Raw genomic sequence first — 24,555 nt, forward strand, 5'->3', positions numbered from 1 at the left:
TAAAGTTGGCTGTAGTTCTACATTGGGTGAATAAACTTCCCGAAGAAGAGTGAAACCTCGCTTCATTTTTTTTCTCACTTGAACTCATGAAAAATTTAATGTGTTTGCGTTAGCAGATGTAATAACGCTCGTTTATCAACGCTTTGCGGTCGTTTGTCTGCTCTTAGCCTCTACAGCAAGGAATCGTACTTACTCTTACACTTTATTCAACCATGAATCAGTTATTAATTCTTAATTCTTAACATATCTTCATGTCTAGTGAACCGGTTCACGAGTCAATACGTAGCTTCTATAAATGATAGAAAAAAAGATTATAAGCATGGACAGATAAAAGGATAGTCACGATGTTAAGTAGCTAAGCGTTTAGCATTTAGCGCTTTGCGTTTCGTGTTTAGCGTTTTGCTTTTGCGTATTGCGTTTTGCGATCAGTGTTTAGCGTTCAGCGTCTAGCGTTCAACATTTTGCGTAAAGCGTTTAGCGTTAAGCATTGAGCGTTGAGGGTTGACCGTAAACCGTTACACGTTGAGCGTTAAGCATTGAGTGTTATGCATTGAGCATTAAGCGTTGATTGATGAGCGTTGAGCGTTTAACGTTTAGTGTTTAGTGTTTAGCTTTTAGTATTTAGTATTTAGTGTTTAGCATTTATCGTTTAGCGTATAGCGTTTGGCGTTGAGCGTTTAGCGTTTAGCATTCAGTGTTTAGCGTTTAGTGTTTAGCGTTTAACGTTTAGCGTTCAGCGTTTAACTTAGCGTTTAGCGTTTCGTGTTTAGCGTTTCGCGTTTAGCGTTTAGTGAATGGCGTTTAGCGTTAAGCATTGACTGTTAACCGGTGATCGTTGATCGTTAACCGTTGGCTGTTAACCGTTGAACATTGATCGTTGACGTTGTCACTGCAATCGATTCAGTTTCCGCTCTTTCACTCCAACACTTTCATTGTCTAACTCCACTTCACTAACTCCATTGACGGCATTTTAGAGTCTTCACCTTCATTTCCAAAATTACACCAGAATACGATATTCGGTTTCCGCTGTTAAAGGCTTTTCACCCATTTTGCAGGGGTTTACCATATATGCTGGTCATTCACAGCCAGTATCAGCAAACCGGAAGTCAGAACAAGATTATATTGGACTTCCACTCGTCAGTCATTCTCACCAATTTACCTTTATATAATTGAGGGTGTAAGTTATTTCCGGGCAGTTGGTAGTAGATTAGCTACAAAAAATAGGGTCGGTTCAGGACCACCATTTTTGAAAGAAAGGAACTTTCACATTCACGAACCACACCGACCAACAGAAAACATAGTTGAAATGTTATAGTATATATTCCAATGCCGAAGTCGCAAAAAATAGGAATTTTTTGTGATGAATGGCCGTTGCAATTTGGTCAGGGCCACTTTACCCTACATATGAACAATCGGCTACATGTTATCGACTCATTGACATATCAAGAATCGATAGTGAGCCACCCCTAATCCAACGAAGCTAACTTTCATGCCCAATCTCTGGCCCCAAATCCACTCGATTACTCCATTCTATTCTTCCAATTAATTAGTCCATACGGTCAAAATCTGTACCCGAAGATATTAGAGCTTCGACGCCATGCAGCAAGCCATTCGCTGGGGATGGTAGAAGATACTGATGGAGTGAATATCCTGTAATTATATCTCCATTTCATGCAAAAGGTGGGAGGCTAGACGAATAAGAAGGACTTTGACAGTGGGAAGTATATGTTTTCCGAAACTCAAATGAAGTGTGTTGCAGTTTAATATAAGGTTTTTCGAATTGATCATTTGTAATGTTGAACATTTTTTCTAGTGCTGGTAAAACGGACAGTATGTGGGGTAAAGACGGACATGTAATGTAACAGACGAGGCGTAGAAGTTTATCGTTCGCGAGAGGGATAGTTTCATTTTCTCTCTCTCATCATTTGTCTATCGAGCAGCTCAGAGGTAAAAAAGTGGGAAAAAGAGTGCTTGCGGTTTTTCTTTCTATTATAACCTTTCCTCTATCCGCCTTAACCACACTAGCTGTCCGTTACAAAAACCAAAAAAAGAACCTCTAACCAAAAAAACTTCATGTTTCAGAATCACAAGTGCTAAAAAATATTTTGCAAATTTTTCGGAACAGTCGAGGACTTTTTGTCGTCTTTGTTTCTTTGGTTGTGTGTTACTTTGATGATATACTTTATAATAAAATAAATTCTGGGTGCGAAGTATCCGGGATAAGACAGAATGATACCTTGAGTAATAATTGATTAACAAACCATTCGAGTACATGTTATGACCGGCCGTTTCTTTTTGTCTCATACTATGCTAGTTACATTGAAATAAGATTGCATCTATTATTATTTGAAAAACTTTATTTAAAACAACACCGATTTATGACATTTCTGCATGTACACTGTATGTGATCACTAAAATATGTGTTATGATAGTCTAGTTTATGGTTAAACAAATTATCCCATTATTCAGTATATTCTACTTTACGCACAACACGCTCAACGATTCTCTCCAATGTGGCAAAATCATGAGTCTCTAAAAATCATTTCTACCCATCCCTAAGTGATTTTCCAGAAGGCCTTCAAAATACTCGTCTGCTTCAATAACTGAATTTATTTAAAACAGGTGAAAACCATAATCATCCATATCCGATGAATAGGGTGGATGTTTTGTTAGATCATTGTTGGTTTTTTGATCACAAATTCTTGAATGTGGCGCCCAGCTTATCGTGAGCTTCCTTAGACCTAATTAGTTGTTCATAATATGTAACACTCGTTCACTAGAGATGCTCATAAACCCAGTAATTTCACGCTTGGTATAATGTTTATCATTCATGATCATATCATGTACAGCATTTATCATTCCTCCAGTAGTCGCACTTTTGAATGTCCAGAACGAGGATCATCTTGAGAACACAAACGACTTCATTAAGACCTTCCGCCCAATTACATATACTTCTTCAACACTTTTTGACTGATAAAATTCGATGAATATTTGATTCTAGTACTACTGTGTTCGTGAAACTGTTAATAATTAAAATGACAAACAATCTCGAACATCAAACATAGAAAAAGCATTACTGGAATATTTAACATATTTCAGTACATAGTTTGAAGATAAGATTCAACAAAAGTTCAAACAAACAGGAACTAAATGTTGTGCGTAAACTCTTGAGGCACAACAAAATGAAACTGTCTAAACATAGTAGATAATATAATTTATAAATATGTAATACTAATCTCGAGTAAACCGAGTTTTGTGCTCTCGAGTATAAGTACTACCCTAGTTCGTAAAGTTTGAAATGTGAATTGTGTGTTTTGAATTATCATGATTTTTGTCAGATATATTCAGTATACGTTGATCAAATTTTGTCTGGCAAAAGTGTCAAATATGTGGCTTCGGTCAAACAGTGTATGAGTAGCTTAAGTACGCTCAATACAGTTATGGTTTTTTAATCTAGTATGGATTATATGTCACTCAGCGACCTATTCAACCAGCCTTATATACCTATTTACTGAATTCATTTTTGTGAATATATTGAATTACTTAACTATTACTAGAAGTGAAAAAAGCAACCTAATCCAAGAAATACATTTGAATAATAAAGTTCACCTCATACCGTCCTGTCAAATATCACGCTACGTTCGCCGAATAATGTGTCTCGTATCAAATATACTACTATGTGAGACTAAAATCAACTGCCTCATTAATTTTTATTGTATTCATCGCCATCAGTACGATTAGTTCATGGCAGTCGAAAACTTATTTCATTAAACTCAAATACGCTTTGGCTAATTTCGATTTTTATGACAAGCCATAATAGGTTTTCAATTCTTTTTTTTTTCATGCCGCTCTGCCTCGGCGGAGTTGCGCAACCCCGACTTCACGTCCATCGGTCACAAAAGCGAGAGGTACACCATTTGGCAATTCAAAAAATTATACCAAAATTAAATAAAAACTAAACCAGCTGTTTGGAAACACCACGTGAGTGCTGCAACTGTCGGACCGAAGATGGTACAAATGTGTGTTTATAAATGGGACATTTCGACAAGCATCAACACTGGGCTGCACTTGACCCTGTGTTCGGTCATACAATGTGCATCTGATATGCGAGTTGAGAAAGCACAGTGTATGTGACCCTGAATTAGTGTTTCGTTTTGGTCGCTGAACATCATGACTCGGCGTTTTGGGCATTCTTTTCACGAACAGGTGAATAATGTATCGAATGTTTTTTTTCTTTTTGCAAAGGTTCTTTTTCATTGATATTCACTCTTCCGCTTTTGCTTTGGCTGATCACGACTTGAAACAGGTTTTAAGATACTGGAAACTAAACCGAATGAATGGGAGTAATAAGTACGTAGTTAGATTTATAGACACCGTTATATTCAGCAGCCAAACATATTTGTGATTGATTGCTCTCATCGACATTGAACCAGAAACATTCAAAAACATTGAAATCAACATCAACCTGGCACTCTATAGATCCAAAAGTATCTGCACGTGTAAATTCGTGAATGTTATAGCAATATAAGATCAGATATGATGTTCTATTGACATGCCTTAGTCCATGTTTGCAAAATTGTTGAAAAGTTTTTGAGAAAAAAATCAACAACTGATTTCAACGACAAACAACAAATGTCTTAAACTTTAAATCTGTATTTAGCGTATCATAGTAACAACAACTTGTTTTGGATCTACAAAGATTCATGGATTCAACAGAAGTAAACTAGTTTATTTCAAATTATTACATTATAAGTTATCAATCAATTCAAACAACCTATTCGACGTGCTTTCAACCATGTTACGGCATGTGGAAATTTGTTTCTCGCTCCATGCAGAGGTAGATGCTTGTTTAAGTTCCTTAAAACTCGCATACTGCTTATCAACTACACCTATTCTACGTACGATCCCTCCCCATAAGTTCTCGATTGGGTTTCGAACAGGTAAACAAGCAAGGTAATCCAGAATCTGAAGCCCCAGGTCAATAAACCGTGTGAAGGATATCCGACTTTTACGAGCTGATGCGTTATCCTATTGGTATACCCAATCATCACGGTAGTATCGGTGCAGATACGGCAGGAACTTTAGGGTCATTGAATAAGAGGAAGAAAAAGAGGTGTCCAATAGTAGGCTGCGGTTACTACGTTACTGAAAATTTTCTTGATCTGTTCGGTTCTAGTACGCGATTTCATACGCGACAGCATAGTATTTACACAGGGGCGAAGTACACCCAAAATTTACTTTTAACATATGTATGTAAAAATAACAGAAAATCTGCTACTCTCAAATACTAGTATAGCATTTGTATAATATATATGTTATAGCAATATAAGATCAATATGAGTGAGCGAAACGAGAGACACATTGCAAATAAGCACGCATTAAAACTTTTCGCATACTTTGCTACATACACGGCCTAGACCGAAAAAGATAAAAAGATAACATCATTTTATAATGTGGTGTAATATTACTACGTATTTCTGCAACAGCACCAGTAGCTATGTGGATAGCGTGGTCGTGTAAAACAGACTTGCATTCCAGTCGGCCTTGGTTGGATCCCCGTTGACATCGTTTGGACTTTTTTTGGGTACAATCCCAAGCTGACGTTCAGTCTAAGAAAAATAGAAAATTTTAAAGCTTTTGAAAGAGGTGCTTTATTTGATTATTTCACCCTTCAGCACACGAAAAAGCATTTTTTTATGTTGAAGATGAAATGTTTTCTGCCATCGCTAGTTTGGGTATATGAAACGCAAATATTCTCTTCTCGTTATCTTCCTTCGTAGTGTGTATTATCACCACTACATTAGAAAATTAGGCATGGTTAGGTAAGCACAGAAATGCACAGAACATTTTGTTGGTCAATTTATATATTTTATTGGTATGTAAATCTTAAAAATCCATACAAAGTGAAAATCGGTATATTATTTCATTAAAACGTGAGATTTTTCTCCATTTGACACCCTTACTGAAAGACGTAGTCCTACGTGAAATCATTAAAGAAGTTATTTGAAGAATTCTTGATTATGGTACAGATAATAAATTTGTATAAATCGAACAGCTATAGAACACAAAAAATGTTTATATTTTAGTGGCACCAAAAAAAGCACGTCGCAATAAAAATCATAGCCTTTCCGCTCGTGGATCTGAGCTGTTCAATTGTCCCAAATTTACGATGTATGATGTCCTAAAACGATTCGCAGAATGTCTGACCATCGACAGAAACCCGTAAGAAGAACCATAAAACCGAAGGCAAAAATCCAATTCCCCTAAGATTTTCTACAGGATTCAAGTCTGGAAAGCGAGCCAGCCAGTCCAAAAAATTAAGTTTTCGGTCCTTAATCCATTCCTTAGTTTCTTTGCTTATATGAATAGTAGTATTATTTTGCTGGAATGTGTTTTTTTGCGACGATAGAATTCCAGAACAGGTATGTAATCCTTGAATGATGTGAAAGCTATCTTGAGCTTTCCTGTTGCGCAGAATTCCGCCCAAACCATGCACAAGCCTCCTCCAATATTCCTGGTTGAAAAATACTGTTCCTTCTTCCGTAAATCACGCCAGTACCCGTTGAAACCATCAGGACCATCCAAATTGAACTTTTTTGTCAGTGAAGATAAACTATACATTGCAGAACTTTTCGTTATGGTATATAGCAAAATGTATTATTTTGGAAACATTCTTTGTCACAACATATCATTCCCCACTGTCGGTTCATGTGAGCTTTGGCAAAACTCAGACTTCTTCTGACGTGAGATGGTGTAAGATTAACCTTTCAAGCCCTCTTTATGTAAGGGTTTTTTGCCAAAACTTGACGAATTGTCACCCGAGTAACATTTGAATTGAAATATTGCTTTATTTGCATAAGCCATTTTAAGGTATTCGAAGCTGTTCTAGCTATTTACCGCTTATCCCGGTCAGAGTGCTTCGATTTACGTGGAGGTCTCTCCTTTTTTCCGTATCCTTGAGGATTTGCCAAATAATTGAGCACTACTTGATGGGATCGTCCAATCCGACGAGTAATTTCGTTGATACTAATATTTTCTTGGTGAAATGCAGCGAGTTGTCTTTTTTTCTCTCCGTGAGCCCCTTTCTCTTTGAAATGTTCCAGATTTATCGATAAAAACAACTAAAATGACGGAAAATGTAACTGGTCTTATAGAAACTTGACACTTGGAAAATACAAAAACATTCGTTTACGCTCAGCGCTTGGACACACACATATGAAAATCATGCAATGTATGTCACCAATACCTACACACTAGAATTAAGATTGAAGCATTGTTTGATTACAATGACACAAAGCAGCAAGATCACCACCTGGTCTTCTAGAAGTTGGACAGAGTGTGTAAGGCAAAGGAACGCAAAAGCGCTTCGAGAATTTGATTCGTTTCTCTGTCCGCTCTAAGCTCTGTTTCATTTAGAATTCGACCGTACAAGTTAGATCAAAAAGGGTTTTATTTTGTAGTTTTTTAACGTTGATTTAAGAAAAAATACTAGAGAAATTATTTTTCAGCTTTTATAATTTTTCAGCTTTATAATTTTTCGCAGCATTTTCGAATTTTTCGCCTTACAATTTTTTCAACATTTCTCCGACATACGCAAGATAATTGCCCAGTATTTTAGTTACCATGGTCGAGTGATTGGTTCAGGTTCGGTCCCCGTTCCCTTGGGTGCTGTTCCTTCAAAAAAAGTTCTTTCGGCTTGTAAAGGTAAACGCCTATTGTAGGAACTTGCCAATCAGAAGAAATTCAAAGTGTAATGTTTGGCATAGAAGTCTCAACTAGGTAATAATTAGAAGTAACGCAAGATACAACGTTAAGACGACGAACTTTCTTTCAGGAACCTTAGTGTCATCTATGAAGAATAGTTCATTTTTTTCAAGAGATCTAAAAGTGATAAAATAGTATTAGAAATATAATGAATATTATGAGAAATATTATTCTAATTTTATCATTCTATAACAGTCCGGCCAGAACTTCTATATATATATATATATATATATATATATATATATATATATATATATATATATATATATATATATATATATATACGAATGGCAAAATTATCGTCTAAAGACACTCCTGGATGACAAGCTGTTGGGAGTTGTTTTGAGTTATCTAATGATTTTCGCTCGTATTTCCTGGTCACAAGTATCACTCTCACTTTTTCTTTCATCTCGCGGTAACGTATAAACACTGTATTCATAGTCCATATTGGACATATAAGTTCCTTCTTCGTTAACTTTTGAACGTTTCTAATAATGCTGATATTTTTTACCACTGTATGAAACAAACGCTGTTTTTAGTTTCTCGCTATGACTACAAGTGACGTCACGGTAACTGAAAGAAAGAAACTAAATATTGACTGGAAGAGAATTTATTTCATCGTTATAGGTTACAAAATAATTCGTATGAAATCAGATAAACCCATGTACGTAATGGACCTAATGGCTAAACTTTTACAGAACATCAACACATAGGACGAACATTATCGAGCAGTATTTTTTTATTTGGTGGGTTTATGGCTGTTTATTTTTTACTGATGTCGCTAGATGACTGCTATTAAGCGAACAATCGTGATATCAATCTCGGGACCCTTCACCAAGCAGTTTTGTTGTCTTGTTGCTCCAGTTGCTCCAAATGTTGTGCAACTCAGCCTAAACAGTCTAATAAACAACAAAATGAAAAAAAATACAACACCTACTGTTAGCAATCATAAAAATTTAGCACTAATTATATTGGGAAATAACCGATCAAATGTTTGCGCATACGAATGCGAGTGAATATTTTTTTATGTTTTACTCTACCCTACCCTCTAACATCTCAATCACTTGAAGTACTATTCACTAGGTTAAGACGGACATGTATATTTTTGGATAGGATCAATTACGTTGGTTTCGTTGTGGAGTTTGAGTTAGCGTGGTTATCAGATATTGTAACAATTTTATCTAAATTAAGACGAAATATTTATCGGACGGCTATTCTTGCCTTGTGAGTAACATAATAAGTAACACTCATAATTCTAACACCCCTTGATTCTAAGACACGTGCACTTCAATGATGATCCAAGCATATGCCCCACTTTCGCTTAGAACATCACAATCAACAGTTTTGAACCCCGAGTGGACAGAAATAATTGAACAACAACCACTGCAATATTTATTATTGCATACAAAACAGGTAAACAGATCATACAGACGGTGCGGTGCTCTACTTTGTCCGGCTCAGATTGTTTGTGACCATTTTTTTTTCATTGTTACCAAAGTAGATTTGGACATTCCAAGCATATTTTATTCGTATGCGAATTTGCAAGTGTTGCTACTTTGGGTTCCATTGAATGCAACACAATACAGCAATATTTTTTTCAGCCTCGCAGATGTGACGCGCCCCACTGTCAACGGTGAGTTTTTCGTTAGATTCGGGTGTTTTGTTTTTCACGTTCGTTTCCATCGTGCGAAAGAGATTGAGAGGAAATACCGATCATAGGGTAAATGATCTTGGTTTGTCCAGTCGAAAATATGATCATGGTTTGCCCACTTTTTTGAATGCTCTAATTCAGCGCTCCTGTGTCAAATAAGGCCTTCGAATGTTTTGAAACATATAAATGAAATTGCCTTTTACATGATTTATAGTAGTTTGATAGTATATTTTTACGAAATCACATATTTTAAAGGATTATAAAATACACCTTCTATTTGTGTCAATGCGCCCCTCATTCGAGCTAACTTTTAATCGATCACCAGATGATTATTTGGCACGTATTCAGACCTTTTCTGGATTACAACACTTATAAATATTGTAAACATCATGCTTGCTCACCATTTGTATCGGATTTACATAGCTAAACCATTAAATTAACGCATTTTGATGAACTCAATTCTGATCATGAGTTGTCCAATTCAATAATGTTGTTTTGTCCACATGATTTCTATGGCAACCGCTTGTCGCGCTGCAGTTTGTTTATGTTTGTTTATGGTGTGCTTCGCGCATAGCAGAAGTATGGTTTTTCTGTGTCGATTGTGTTGAGGTGAACACTTCTAAAATGCCCAAGAAAAGGCAATATTCTGAAGAAAGCCTAAATTATGAATGAATCAATATAATGACAGTAAACTCAAGCAATGATAAATGCAACATCTAATTGTGAATTCGAATGTTTTCATTCAAAAATGGAGATTTCTAAAACCGGACAAACCATGATCATTTTTTGGGCAAACCATGATCAGAGGTGGTCAAACCATGATCATAATTCTTCTTTAAGGAAAATCGTTAAAAAACATAAAAATTTGAATAATTTCAACACCTTATGGTAGTATTAGCAACTAGAGACTTGGAGCTTTTCAACAAACCCAACTCGTATCGATTATGTGTGATTTTCATGAAGAAAAATCGATTTGCATTTACTAGTTGCGTAAAAACACCCCAAATTGGACAAACCAAGATCATTTACCCTAATTATTTAATAAGCTGACATCTCTGGGACTTAACGAGGGGGAAATTTACGATAACATTCTTCTATTACTATTACTATTACTACTATTACCTACTACTACAAAATAGCCACGCAAATTATGCGAAGTATATATCGCGTGTGTTTCTTGGGGTACCAAATAATGGGTTTAGCCTAAGAGCGTGATAGCTGCAAACTAATAATTTCAATGTCGTCTGGACTAAACAAAATTAACCTTGTACCCTGCATTATATTATTGCAGAAATCTCTTCTCTCTAATAAATATCGGCCAAAACTGCATATGTTGCGAAATAACTTTTTCATTCAAATAAACAATATTTCATTCTTTTTCATTATTATGTTCTATTCCTCAATCACTTTTCGTCCCTAAGTTGATCGTAGTAAAACACATTCTGCGGCTAATAAATCCTATGGTGGAGAAAAAAACGAAATTACCTTCCGAACAACCCAATACAAAAAAAGTCCATGGAACCTGGAATGCCAATTTTACCCACACTTACACCAAGTTTGGATCGTCTGTATTTGCGATAAAATACAAAACCTGTTGTTGAGCAACACCATATCAAATGGCATGAGTATGATCCAACTGATCAAATAATGTTTGTCCATGAACATTAAGTACACATAACAGCTGCTATAACGGGCGTTTGGTAGAAATCATCTTGACCTTTTAAAAATTTGAATTTCCGTACAAATTGCCAATGGCAATTTGTTGTGCGCGTAAGCTCGTTGTTTTTCAACGCTCTCTTCCCAATCAATGCTTGACTAAGTGTCCGGGGATGATAGTTTGATTGAAGGCGAAGTCGAGCGTCAGTTTTTATCAGGTTTCTGACACATGAGCACAACATCATATCGTATGTTCTTTATTCACACATCCGATTGATTTCACCTGATTTGACCTCCCTGACCATGTTGAGTGGTAGATGAACGTATAGTTAATATTTACTGTCAACACAATCTCCGATGTTGGTGGAAGTGAAAAACGCCACCGTTTTTTTCTATTTTGCTAGCGTTTGCAGTATTGCTCTATCGAAGTTGACAAACATTAGTTCAAGAGTAAAAGAGAGAAAAATCTTCAATCACGCAAGCTTTATCCACCTCAAGGTAAACAGCTGACACTTTCGATTTCAGATCATTATTCTATTACGCAATGCAGAGGGACGATCGTATTAACATTCAGACAAGGATATTGTTATATAATAGTGTTTCTATTTCTTTACGATGCGAAGCAATGAACAGTATTGGTTACATCCAAACAATCTTTTACCTTCTATAGCATTATGTCTATGTACTTTTCACATTCCATAGGTAAAAGCATCAAAAGTTTTTAATAACATCTGAAACTATGCGACATTGTACATTTATGGTCGAAAACCGTGAATTTGATTTCCGGTTAGATACATGCTCTCATGAAATAATGAGAACAGTTTCAGAAAAGAACGTTATCCTATGAATATTGCCCTAAGTTGTAAGTTGTACTGAGTTTGACTCACTTTTGGCTATTCTTTTCCCAGAACAGGAAAGAAGAAAATATTCGAATTCGTTCTTTTGTATACGAATTAGTACACTGTACTAACTGTACTTAAGGTTTATTCGGTACTCTTTTCTGAAGCAGTTCTCCATATTCTCTTGAAATGTTTCATGTTACGAGCAGCCTTGCCATTCTCGCGAAAGATTCCTTTCACAATGGCCCAATAACGCTCAATTGGACGCAGCTGTGGACAGTTGAGTGAGTTGATGTCTCTTTCGACATAATCGATATGGTCTTCCTTCATCCAATCTATCGTTGAACGGGCAACCAAATCCGGCCAAAATAGTGGTGGCGACGTATGTTTATTGCACAATGGCAAAATACGCTTCTGAAGGCACTCTTTTCGGTATGTTTCGGCGTTGGGACCACCCTTTTAGGAAGAAAATGCATACACAATGCCGCAAATGCGCATGCCGCTGCTGCATATGGCCTGTCAGAAGAGCACATTTTGCCCGAATTTCTCCACCCGAATGAACTTTTCTGAGCCAGCAGTATCCTCTTCAACAGCTTTTGTATAAAACTGGGGCCCAGGAAGAACTCAAGAGTCCTCCTTGAGGTACGTTCCATCGTCCATCAAAATGCATTGCTGATTGTTACTCACAATTTGATCATACAGTTTTCGCGATCTGAGTTTAGCGGTTTCTTTTTGTTTGTCACTTTATTTCGCAGAATTTTCTGTTTCTTATACGTCTTCAGGTTATGTCTAGTTTTGATTCTTTGGATCATTTCATATGAAGTTCCAGCCTTTTTGGTCAAATCGCATATAGACATCGATTTATGTTTTCTGATCAAATTCACAACATTTGTCCAAATTAGGGTCATTGGCACCTGATTTTCGTTCGGATCGTGGCAAGTCTTCAAGCGTTCTCTATATCCCAAATTATTCAATAATTGCTTTCAACTCCGATGCAATTCCTATCTGTTTTGCTATTTGATTATACGTAATAGCCTTTGAAGTACACCAAATGTGCAAGATTTGTTTTCTTACTTCGATTTTGGTTTGCGCCATCTTCGTTGCTACAATTTGAAAACCAAAAAAGAAACAAGAACGTTACAAATGTTTGAAGTTTCGAAAAGTAACGAAAAGTCACTCATTAAGTAAACAATTCACGATTACTAAAACATAGTCTCGCTCCAACTAGCAAGTAATAGTCTTTCTCAAAGCTGATGTCACACCCAAGAGTTCGATACAAAGTTCAAGAGCGAAATCACTTCGAAGGATAAAAAAATCTTTTTTGTAAGTAATCGCTCAATGATTCGACAAAGAGCCTTTTGTTGCCATTTGAACATCCTATGCGGATCTGAGTCCTGAAACTGAAACGGTCAAAAATCTGTATACTATAACCTTTGGGAAGCGTAAATATAGTACATTTAGTGGCAGATGGGATGCGTATAAGTATCGGATAAGTATTATTTATTTGATTCTTAATACATAAGGAATACAACAATATGCTATGGAGGGAGATGTTGTTTTTTTGACAGGGCAATTACAACGATACGCTTATTGCTCTAGGACTGTCAAACGAATGTCTAACCCGTTAGTCATTGGCGAGATTCGAACCTTTCCCTTCCTATTTTTGTATGCCGTTCCATTGATTCTTGCCCTTATTATGAATTCCGTTCTGAATTCTGCTGTCCGCCGAACACCATACTTACATTTCGGAGTCGTGTTTGGGACGCAATCCGGACATTCCGATTAAGTTGAGTTGCGCATGCTTCTTACGGCATCGGTAAACAATGAATAAAAATTGTATATCTATCGTAGCGCCGTCCGTGGTGAGAATTGGAAACGTGGACTTATGAGGTTTCTCGAACAAACGAATATTTGCAACCCCAATTTAAGGGGGTTCGTAGAACTAACTTTTTCTGAAATCTCGATAGTCGATTTAGGTACCCTCAAGGACGCAAAAACTGCCAAAAGGTAAATTTTAATAAAAATGGCGTTTATGGGGTTTCTCAAACAAACGATTCAATTGTATCGTCAACACTTTTCCCACGCCAGTGTCGTAAAAAATCATAGCACTAATAGTAAACTCTACAATAAAAGCGAACGTTCCGCATTAGTATATTCAGTTATACCAAGATATTGGAAAAGCATCAACTTTATTGTTTGTTGTCGATGTATTGCCTAAAATCGAACATCGTACACTTGAATTTTTGCTCTTGCAAAGATTTTCCGCCTTTCAAATGAATTCACAATAGCTGCATGTGGTTTACAAGGGCAATAAATCTATAACCAATATCAGTTTGAAAGTCCATCGTTCCTATGAGGTGTTAAATTATTTCCATAGTTTCGAATTTATCGAGTTTTTTCTGCCAAAAAGTTGTTACCGTTTAGGAATATAATAGTTTTAAGAACATAAGTAAATTAGTTTATATAAATAAATAAATATATGTAGGTTGAAATAAGAATGTAGAACATTAGAATTACTCTAGGACATAAGTTAGCTATAATCACACGCACACACATATACACACCAAATACACAAACCTGGAGTCGAGCGATATACCATAAAACCACAATAGCTGAAATTCACATGTATAAGTTTCGAGAAGAGACATACGACATAAAAACTTGGGGAAAAGGAAAGCACTACTGGGTCTATAATAAAAGCTCTTTATCCAAGGCACAATAGTCATAGAAAAGTGTCCATACTTTAATAATTCAAATTAAATTGAAAGCACTTGGAAACTGCAGTTCATACAGAGCGAATCGAAAAATTAGGTAAAGAGCATTTGATAAGAGAAGAATTAGACCCAGTGGTAAATAGTGTTTTCCTATCCCAAACAGGACCCAATAATATCGGCACCAATTCAAATCGATTGGCAACAATTGGTGTCATCGCTAAGCCAGCGGTCAACGAGAGACTTGGAGTTGAGTCGCCAACTCGTTGGAAACTCTACGCGCGACACAGCTCTGGTACCCAGCTTGCGACGACGGTCGCCAACAACGTCACAAGTGTCCTTCGCTCGACTCTTGCCGGCCGGCCTCCACACACTTCACACTTCACACGAACACTGTAAGTTAATAAAAATTGGAAAAAAAGGAAAATCTAGTGTGTATTCAATTGCCAACTGATCCCTTGATTTGTGCACGGATGTGAAATAAGCCGATCTTGAGCCTCCGCGTTTCAAGCTCGAGCTAGCCATCGAAAAGAGGTCTTGAGAGCCCACCCTCAAAGGTCCCCGCGGCTTAGACCAGGGATCGAGGGCATTTGGGATTAGCCCTTCTGTCTGATCTATTGAGAGAGAGGTATTAAATGGCGCCCAACTTAAAAGAAAGCAAATCAAGGTTTCAGTGAGCAATTAATACAAATAGATAGTGAGATAGGAGTGATAGTTTGTCCAACTAATTACATTTCGAGACGGTAACGTTGCTCTTGCGACACCAGTAAGATTTACTTAGCTTAGGCTTACTAGTGCGCGTACACTTACGAAAGTGAGCAGTTTCTAAAGTGGTTATACCAAATACCGGAATTGAATAATCAATCAATGAATAGAGAGATTTTTTATTGGGTCTTGATTCAATCGACCGTTCTCATTCGTGCTTGTTTCGGATAGTAGAAGTCAGCTTATGTAGTCGTTGTTTCATAGTTTCATAGTTGTTTATTGTCTTTGTCATATATCGTCATTTATTATATACGTCTAGTTATCCATTGTCTACGTCGGTTATCCAATTTTTATTTATTGATCCTAGAATAAGAAAAAGTGTGTAAATAATAAAAATGGATTTGTTTGAAATGTATACATATATTCATGTGTCCCATCTTTCGATAGAGGAGGTAGAACATGAATTATTAATACGAAATATTTACTTCGATTTAAATGAACACGAGAGTACTAAAAGACGGAAGTTGAAAGAGAGAATCCAAGTAGAAAAGGAGACAGGAACATTTACGATGTCACAGATTAGGAGGGAAATTACAGAGGAAATATCTATTATTAAATTGAAGTTGAAACAGATACAAAATTCACTCGAACAATGCAAAGTTGATACCGAATTAGAGCGCTCTTCCTTTCGAAAGCTTCTAAAACCGACAGATTTACATCAGATATCGAATCATTACAGAAGAAAGCGACTCGGTTAGTTAAAACATATTATCCTGAGTTAATGACATCACATAGAGCTTCACAGGCGAATCAATTCGAAACAAATATACACGAAGTACTTGAAGAAGTCCGAAACGAAATTGAGGTTTTGAATGAAACCGAGGGAAATGTTGAATCGGAAAGTGAATCGGTAGAAAACGCGACAGGTGAAAAGGAAGAAAAAGAAAATACCGGTTACGAAAAACATTTAATGAAATCGTCAACAGAAAAATCGGAGGAAATTTTGAGTATAATTGGTCAATACGAGCAAGGGAAATTAGAGAATACAGCGGAGTTAATAGACATTTTTAAATCATTCGTTCTGCAAACTACTGAACAACAGAAACAGATGAGGGAAAAGGAAAAAGCTGAAGAGGAAAAACGAAAAAAAGAAGCTGAGGAGAATAGAGATCGTAGAAAGAAATTAGAAAAATTGCTTTCAAACTTGAATGAGCGACTACAAAGGGAACCGGGTATAAGTGAGACACCTGCAGTACTTACAGGTAGTAAGCAAGACTTGAAAAAGAAAGAATTGATAGTTAAAAGCAGTACTGAAACTAAACATCACAATGAAAACCCGATTAGAGTAACTGAAATTAAGAATAAAACAAAAACAACTTCTAGCAATCGACAAAAGGCTTCTCGTTTGGAAGAGGACAAAAAGCATCACCGGAAGATGAGCTTTTCGTCAACTTCATACAGTAGTTTTTCCTCTACTGAATGCTCGGATTTTTCTGATTCTTGTTCAGAGATCAGTTCTGACTCAGAATCGTCAAGAAAACGGCCAAAATCGAAACGAAACCGTGAAAGCTTGAGAAGGATTCCGGTTTCGGAATGGAAGCTAAAATACGATGGGAAAGACCAAGGTCGACGACTAACGGAATTTCTCAAAGAAATAAAAATGCGGTGCAAAGCAGAAGAAATATCTGAAAAAGAATTATTCCGGTCAGCAATTCATTTATTTTCGGGTCGTGCTAAGGATTGGTTCATGGAAGGTTTCGAAAACAGAGATTTCCGAAATTGGTTTGAGCTTAAACGGGAGCTCAAACGGGAATTTTTACCACCAGACTTAGATTTTCAGATTGAAATTCAAGCAACCAATCGCAGACAAGCGCGCGGGGAGAAATTTGCTGATTATTTGCATGACATGCAAAAGCTTTTCCAATCAATGACAAGATCAGTGTCAGAAAGGCGCAAATTTTTAATAATCTGGCGCAATATGCGTTTCGATTACAAAAATGCGTTAACTGGAGCTGGAATTAAATCCTTGTCAAGATTAAAAAAATATGGAAGAATTATCGACGAAAATAATTGGAACATGTTCCAAAAACCCATTGATGTTCCTAATCGTACCAAATTTAATCAAGTGAATGAAATTTCATTGGAAAATTTTTCGAAAACGAAAACAATGGGAGTTGATCCACAGAACATTTCAAAGAATGTGTATAAGGGTAAGACTAAAGTAGAGGAAAAGAAAAGGAATTATAGCCAAGAAGCAGAAAGAGGGGAAGAGGGGAGAAGGAAGGAAAATGTTATGAACCCAATGGAGGGCTCAGTCAAGGGTACTCTGCAGGTTTTAGCTGCTCAGTATAAACGTCCTCCTATAGGAACATGTTATAACTGTAAACGTGCAGGTCATCACTATGTTGATTGTCCCGAGGAGAGAACGAAGTTCTGCAGAATATGTGGCTTTGCTGACACTGCCACATTTAACTGCCCCCATTGCCAAAAAAACTGAAGGCATTCAGTTTGAAGAGGCAAGCTGAATCGCGATCAGAAAATCCTTTCAAATCGAACACTTTCTCTAATTTATGCTCACATGGCTTCAAACCAGTAGAAAATGAAGATTATCTTTCCGAGTCTGATACCGAAGAGTTGTTCATTCCTGTGAACGGAGATAACGACCATAAAACCAGGTTACCCTTCGGGCTGGTGAATAGTCCTGCCACGTTAGCAAGGCTGATGGATAAAGTGCTGGGTTACGGAGAATTAGAGCCGCATGTATTCGTCTACCTTGACGATATTGTCGTAGTGAACGATACATTCGAATCTCATATGGCCAGTTTGAAGGAAGTTTCCCAAAGACTTAGAATGGCAAATTGATTAATAAACTTGAATAAGTCGAAGTTTTGCGTCAAGGAACTGCCTTATCTAGGGTATATTTTATCAACCGAAGGTTTGCGTCCGAATCCGGAGAGAATAGAGGCTATTATTAATTACGAGCGACCCAGCTCCTTGCGTTCGCTCCGGCGTTTCTTGGGGATGGCCAACTATTACCGTCGGTTCATCCCGAACTTCAGTGAAATATCTGCTCCTCTTACCAATCTACTGAGAAAGAAACCGAAGACTATTATATGGAATCTGTCGGCTGAACTAGGATTGGGCGATCTTGGATCGATCTTTGGAAGATCGACCTTTTTCGTTTCGATTTCCGATTTTTTGGATCGATTCTTTGTACCTAGAAAAATCGAAAAGATCGATCTTTTGCCTTCGATTTTTTCGATCTTACAAAAAATTTTTTCCAGCGTGCATCGATTTTAATCTTACCACCTCACCAATTTTATAAACATAATATCAACATTTGGATCACTTTCGAGAATGTCATATTGGTGGTAGTGAATCTAGGTGAAGCAACTGTGTATGTTTGGTCATTACGAGTGTTACACTATCGCATACTCTAGACAAATAGTGGAAATCGTGACGAAATTAGTTACGCTCATTTCTTTTAATACTACGCAGTTGTCCAGTTGCATCATCTCACTTCTGTTATTATTCCTACCTATTCCTTTGGTTTGACAGATTTCTTGGCGGGAACAAATAAAAGCGACAGTGTAACGTTTTTTTCTCATGCAGACAGAAGCTGTGTTTTCGTTTGTTCGTTGTGCGTACATATTAAGATTCGAGTTTTTACCGGGTTTTAGTCAACTTTTCTCTTTTTGCTCTAGTGCACATACATGTTGTTTGTGTTATCTAGCAAAGTTTGTTTTTGAAGCATGGCTCCACGAAGTAATATTTGGACATTTTTCGTCAAAAATCCCAACTCGAGTGTATGCAAAAATTGTGGATCAATCGTTAAGACAAGTGGAAACACCAAAAATCTTTGGAACCACATCAACAGACATCATCCTCAGCTGCTTCAGTCTGAAAAAAAAACCACCGACGATTCTGTTCCAGATGCACGAGAATCAAACTCAAAGGTTACAAAGAAAACGGTTGCTCAAAATCATGTTGAAGAACCTGCTGGTATTGACCTTGAAAATAATCATGTTAATTTGAATCATACCATTAAGGAATCATTTACGCGGATGTTGAGTTTTAAAGGTAGATGAGTTTTTATAGTTTACAAGTGCATTTTTTCACATACTACCTTGTACCTTTTACATTTCAGAACATGGAGGAATGACAATTCAAATTAATGAAGCGTTGTTATATATGATTGCCAGAGACAACCTTCCTTTGAGAACAGTTGAACGAGACGGATTTCTACATTTTTGTAAAATAGCGCTTCCACTCTACAAGCCCCCGAGTAGAAAAAAACTCACTGAGATGATTGATTCTAAATACAAAATTCTGAGTGGAGTTGTAAGAAGTGCTCTCTCTGAGGCCGAGTGGTGTTCTTTGACGGCAGATATATGGACAGATACAGGAAGTAATCAAAGCTATCTAGGTGTTACGGCACACTATCTAGAAGGAACTGACATGAAAGCAGTTGCTCTCACCGCCTGCCCCCTCGATCAAGCACACACAAAGGTATATCTTGCGAGATTACTAAAAGAACTTTGTTTTGAATGGGGTATTGATCTACACAAGGTATAACATTCTTCATAATCAAATCATTGAAGATTAATTATGATCCATAATTAACAGGTATCCGTCATAGTAACGGATGGGGGCGCCAACATTGTGGCAGCCGGGAAAGACGTCTTTGGAGATGCAAGACATGTTATTTGCGTGGACCACAGCTTGAGTCGTATAACCACTGTAGCCATCGAACAATCACCACTTTTTGAAAGCCTTCTGACAAAAATTCGATCCATCGTAACATTTTTCAAAAAATCTGTTAATGCTGCGGATGAGCTTCGGACCTTACAGCGCAAGGAGCTGAGTTCAGAAGCAGACATATTGAAGCTAATCAAAGATGAGCCAACAAGATGGGGTAGTAATTTTGCAATGCTGGAGCGCTTCATTAAGCTTGCAGACAAAGTCAGTTTGATTCTTTTAAGATTCACTTCCGTGCAAATGCTGACGGGATCAGAACTAGCGGCAGCTACTGAGGGACGCAATCTACTGCAACCAGTGGCTCATACGATCACTGAACTGGAAGCAGAAACGTCTTCTCTCTCAGGGAAGATAATCCCAATGTTGAAAAATCTAAGAAAGGTATGGTGTAGGTTTTCTTTGAATAATATTGCTCAATCTGTATAATTTCAGAAAATTGATTCAATGTGCCCCACCACAGAACCAGTAAAACAATTGAAGGCGATGTTTCTGGTGCAACATGAACGAAAATTCAAAAATATTGAATCGGTAGATACATTTGCCATAGCTACTTTACTAGACCCTCGTTTTAAGACGGTCTATTTAAGCCCATCAGCACACGCTGAGGCATTGCAATATGTTTCCGATATAGTTGAGACTGAAAACATAAAACCATCAACGGTTCCACAGGCAATTTCAACGCCATTAGTCTTTGAACATGGATCTAGTAATTTGTGGGAGTACCATAATGAAATGGTATGGATTCCGCTTGATAATCCTTAAATAAGTTCAATTAATGAATTCAAAATTATTGTGCTCACAGGTACGCGAATCGTTGGATAATCAAGAATCTAATCCCTCTGGAGATATTACCGGAGAACTTCGGAATTTCCTACATCAGAAGATTGTAACACTAGATTCAAATCCTTTGACTATATGGGATTCGATCAAAAGCGAGTATCCTACATTATATCCGATAGCTCGAAAATATCTCAGTCGAATGGTGACATCAGTTCCAGCCGAAAGGTTATTTTCGAGAACTGGTGCTACAGCCATGAATCGGTTTCGACTGAATGCGAGACGTATGGCACGCTTGGCTTTTATGGGATCGTTATCTGCTGAGTTCTGGGCCAATACCAGCAGTTAAATTACTATATATTCCTTTTCAATCAATTCATTTAATTAAGTGATTCCATGACGGTACACAAATGCTCTTTAAAATGCTATTTTTCTGGATTTTGAAATTTTAAGAACTTTATGCGTAGAAAAAAAATAAAATACTGTTGATGTTTCAATAGAAATATAATTTTTCCGATTTTTTGTTTAAAGAATAAACAACGCTCAAATGAATAAGAAGATAAATGGAAAAATAAAGAAGTTAGATTTTTTTAAGAATCGATTCGGTAAAGATCGATTCGGCAAAGATCGATTCTTTGGTACCGATTTAATCGGTGAATCGATCCCAAGCCCGTTTGAAGAATCGATTCGTGAAGATCGATCTTTTTATAAAGATCGCCCAATCCTAGGCTGAACAAGCTTTCATTTGCTTAAAGGAAAGCCTAATTGCCGCCCCCATACTGGCCAATCCTGACTTTGATAAGCCGTTCCAAATCCAGACCGATGCAAGTGACAGTGCTATTGCAGCTGTTCTGACTCAGCAACATGAGGATGGGGAGAAAATTGTGGCATATTTTTCCCAAAAGCTCTCCCCTGCACAACAGTCTTATGCTGCTTCAGAGAAAGAAGGGTTGGCAGTATTGTCAGCTATCGAAAAATTTCGTCCCTTTATAGAGGGTACTCATTTTGTGGTAGTCACTGATGCCTCGGCACTGACTCACATAATGAAAGGAAAGTGGCGAACCTCATCCAGATTAAGCAGATGGAGCATTGAATTGCAAGGATACGATCTAGAAATCCGGCATAGACGGGGCAAAGACAATATTATTCCAGATGCTTTGTCACGATCTTTGGAAATTGGGGAAATTTCTCAAAGAGAGGACAGGTGGTACGCCGAGTTATACAAGAAAGTTCAGACTGCACCTGAGGATTATATCGATTATAAAATCGAGGATGACAACTTACTAAAATTTATCCCTTGTCAAACCGATGTCCTGGATTATAGGTTTGAAATTAAGGATGCTCATATTAAGGATGCTCATTTTGCGAAAGGAGCACGACGAAAATTTTCATATAGGCTACGAGAAATTGCTGTATCGAATAAGAGGAAAGTATTTCTGGCCAAAAGTTGCTGCTTCGGTCAAAAATTATGTAGAAAAATGTCAAGTTTGCAAAGAATGCAAACCAGCATACATCTCGCAGCATCCGATTATGGGGAACCCTCGAATCGCCACAAAGCCATTCCAAATATTGGCCATGGATTTCATCCAGTCGCTTCCGCGTACAAAATCAGGAAATGTACATTTGCTTGTTCTATTGGACCTGTTCTCCAAATGGACCATTTTGGTACCAGTCAAGAAAATCTCTACAGAAATTATCATAAAAATACTCCAAGAGCAGTGGTTCCATCGATACTCTGTTCCTGAAGTTATTATTAGTGATAATGCAACGTGCTTTGTAAGTCACAAATTTAGAGATTTCCTTGATCAGTACCAGGTTCAACACTGGGCCAATGCCAGGTACCATAGCCAAGCCAATCCGGTGGAACGCCTGAACAGAAGTATAAACGCATGTATGCGGACATATGTAAAAACTGATCAGCGTCTCTGGGATACTAAAATTTCCGAAATTGAATATACGCTAAACAATACGGTCCACGCATCCACGGGTTTCACTCCTTACAGAATTTTGTTCGGACCCGAGGTGGTAGCCGAAGGAGAGGCTCATGTTAGGGACGTTGATAGGACCAGCGGCTCTGTAAAAGATAGAATGAACCTCAAGGGTAGAGTGGACAGAAACATTTACGAAACGGTTCACAAGAATTTAGAGAAGGCCTATGAAAAAGGAACTAGGACTTACAATTTTCGATTCCGGAAACCTGCTCCCGTCTATAAGGTAGGACAACAGGTCTTCAAGAGAAATTTTTCGCTCTCATCTGCTGGCGAGGCATATAATGCCAAATTAGGTGCTCTCTACACACCCTGCATAATCCTTGCTAGGAGGGGAACCAGCTGTTATGAGCTAGCTGACGAGCATGGTAAACCCCTTGGGGTATTTTCCGCTGCGGATCTCAAACCAGGGATCCCTAATTGAATAAATGGAAAATAGCTAGAAGGAAAGTACTGTTAGTTTAAGGAAAAAATGAAATATACAAGAAGATACTCGTGTTTATCAAGTGTTCGTCGCGGAGATACACAATGGTCGACAAAAAGCTTCTTCTCACAATGGCTGTAAGCGGAGCCATAAAAAGCTTAGGATATGTAGCGAATCTGATGCGAAACGAAGGGAATTTAGTTTTGAATTATAGCGAGTTTAGAATACCCTCAAGAACCGAAATTTTTACACTGCTAATTATGCCGAAACCCAGGTTGAATTAGTAGCTCGCGATAAATGAACAATGACGGATCAATGAGAATATTACGATAAATGACAGATTCATAGCGCGGATTGTGGATATTTGAATCGATTCTATCCACACTACCAATTTGAAATGGCATTTCTAATATAGTAGCTTTTTGGTTTTCATAATTATGAGGAAATTAAATCATCCTTTCAGGATTTTTATTTAGATCAGGTTAAATTCGCTTTTTAGTAAAATCTATCTTCTATCTCAGCAAATGAGTATTGTTTGAGAACTTGCAGGAGAAAATAAGGTTCAGTAAGAATAGGTGAAGTTCAATTCGTTGTAAAATAGTTCCTATAAAGAAGGAAAAACAAACTATTTGGTGTTACGACGTAGTTATGTTTATTTTTGTCTGGAAAGCATGAAGGATGCGACTCAACCCTGGGCTTATCTGAGTAAATTTAAACAGATAAAATTAATCTCTAACCATGTTATAGATTAATTTTCAGGGGGAGTGGGTGGTAGTGTTACCGTTTAGGAATATAATAGTTTTAAGAACATAAATAAATTAGTTTATATAAATAAATAAATATATGTAGGTTGAAATAAGAATGTAGAACATTAGAATTACTCTAGGACATAAGTTAGCTATAATCACACGCACACACATATACACACCAAATACACAAACCTGGAGTCGAGCGATATACCATAAAACCACAATAGCTGAAATTCACATGTATAAGTTTCGAGAAGAGACATACGACATAAAAACTTGGGGAAAAGGAAAGCACTACTGGGTCTATAATAAAAGCTCTTTATCCAAGGCACAATGGTCATAGAAAAGTGTCCATACTTTAATAATTCAAATTAAATTGAAAGCACTTGGAAACTGCAGTTCATACAGAGCGGATCGAAAAATTAGGTAAAGAGCATTTGATAAGAGAAGAATTAGACCCAGTGGTAAATAGTGTTTTCCTATCCCAAACAGGACCCAATAATATCGGCACCAATTCAAATCGATTGGCAACA

General features: G+C 37.2%; 1 protein-coding gene across 3 annotated transcripts in view; it reads left to right on the forward strand.

Moving 5' to 3' along the window:
* Positions 1-24,555, forward strand: part of LOC129774606 (fatty acyl-CoA reductase wat-like) — a 53,516-nt gene that overhangs the window by 18,235 nt on the left and 10,726 nt on the right. Inside the window, exons 1-5 of one of the 3 annotated variants that reach the window (XM_055778371.1) lie at positions 18,516-19,406; positions 19,474-19,895; positions 19,953-20,465; positions 20,517-20,819; positions 20,887-21,321. The exons of 1 other annotated variant lie outside the window; for it this stretch is intronic. In XM_055778371.1, coding sequence (XP_055634346.1) covers positions 19,079-19,406; positions 19,474-19,895; positions 19,953-20,465; positions 20,517-20,819; positions 20,887-21,210 — 1,890 coding nt within the window. In that variant the 5' untranslated portion in view covers positions 18,516-19,078 and the 3' untranslated portion in view covers positions 21,211-21,321. Of the gene's footprint in view, positions 1-18,515; positions 19,407-19,473; positions 19,896-19,952; positions 20,466-20,516; positions 20,820-20,886; positions 21,322-24,555 lie in introns of those variants that run through there. One more of the 3 variants, XM_055778370.1, reaches the window with a different exon arrangement.

This window comes from Toxorhynchites rutilus, chromosome 3 (genome assembly GCF_029784135.1).
Source record: "Toxorhynchites rutilus septentrionalis strain SRP chromosome 3, ASM2978413v1, whole genome shotgun sequence".
In the NCBI taxonomy this organism is placed as follows: Eukaryota; Metazoa; Arthropoda; class Insecta; order Diptera; family Culicidae; genus Toxorhynchites; species Toxorhynchites rutilus.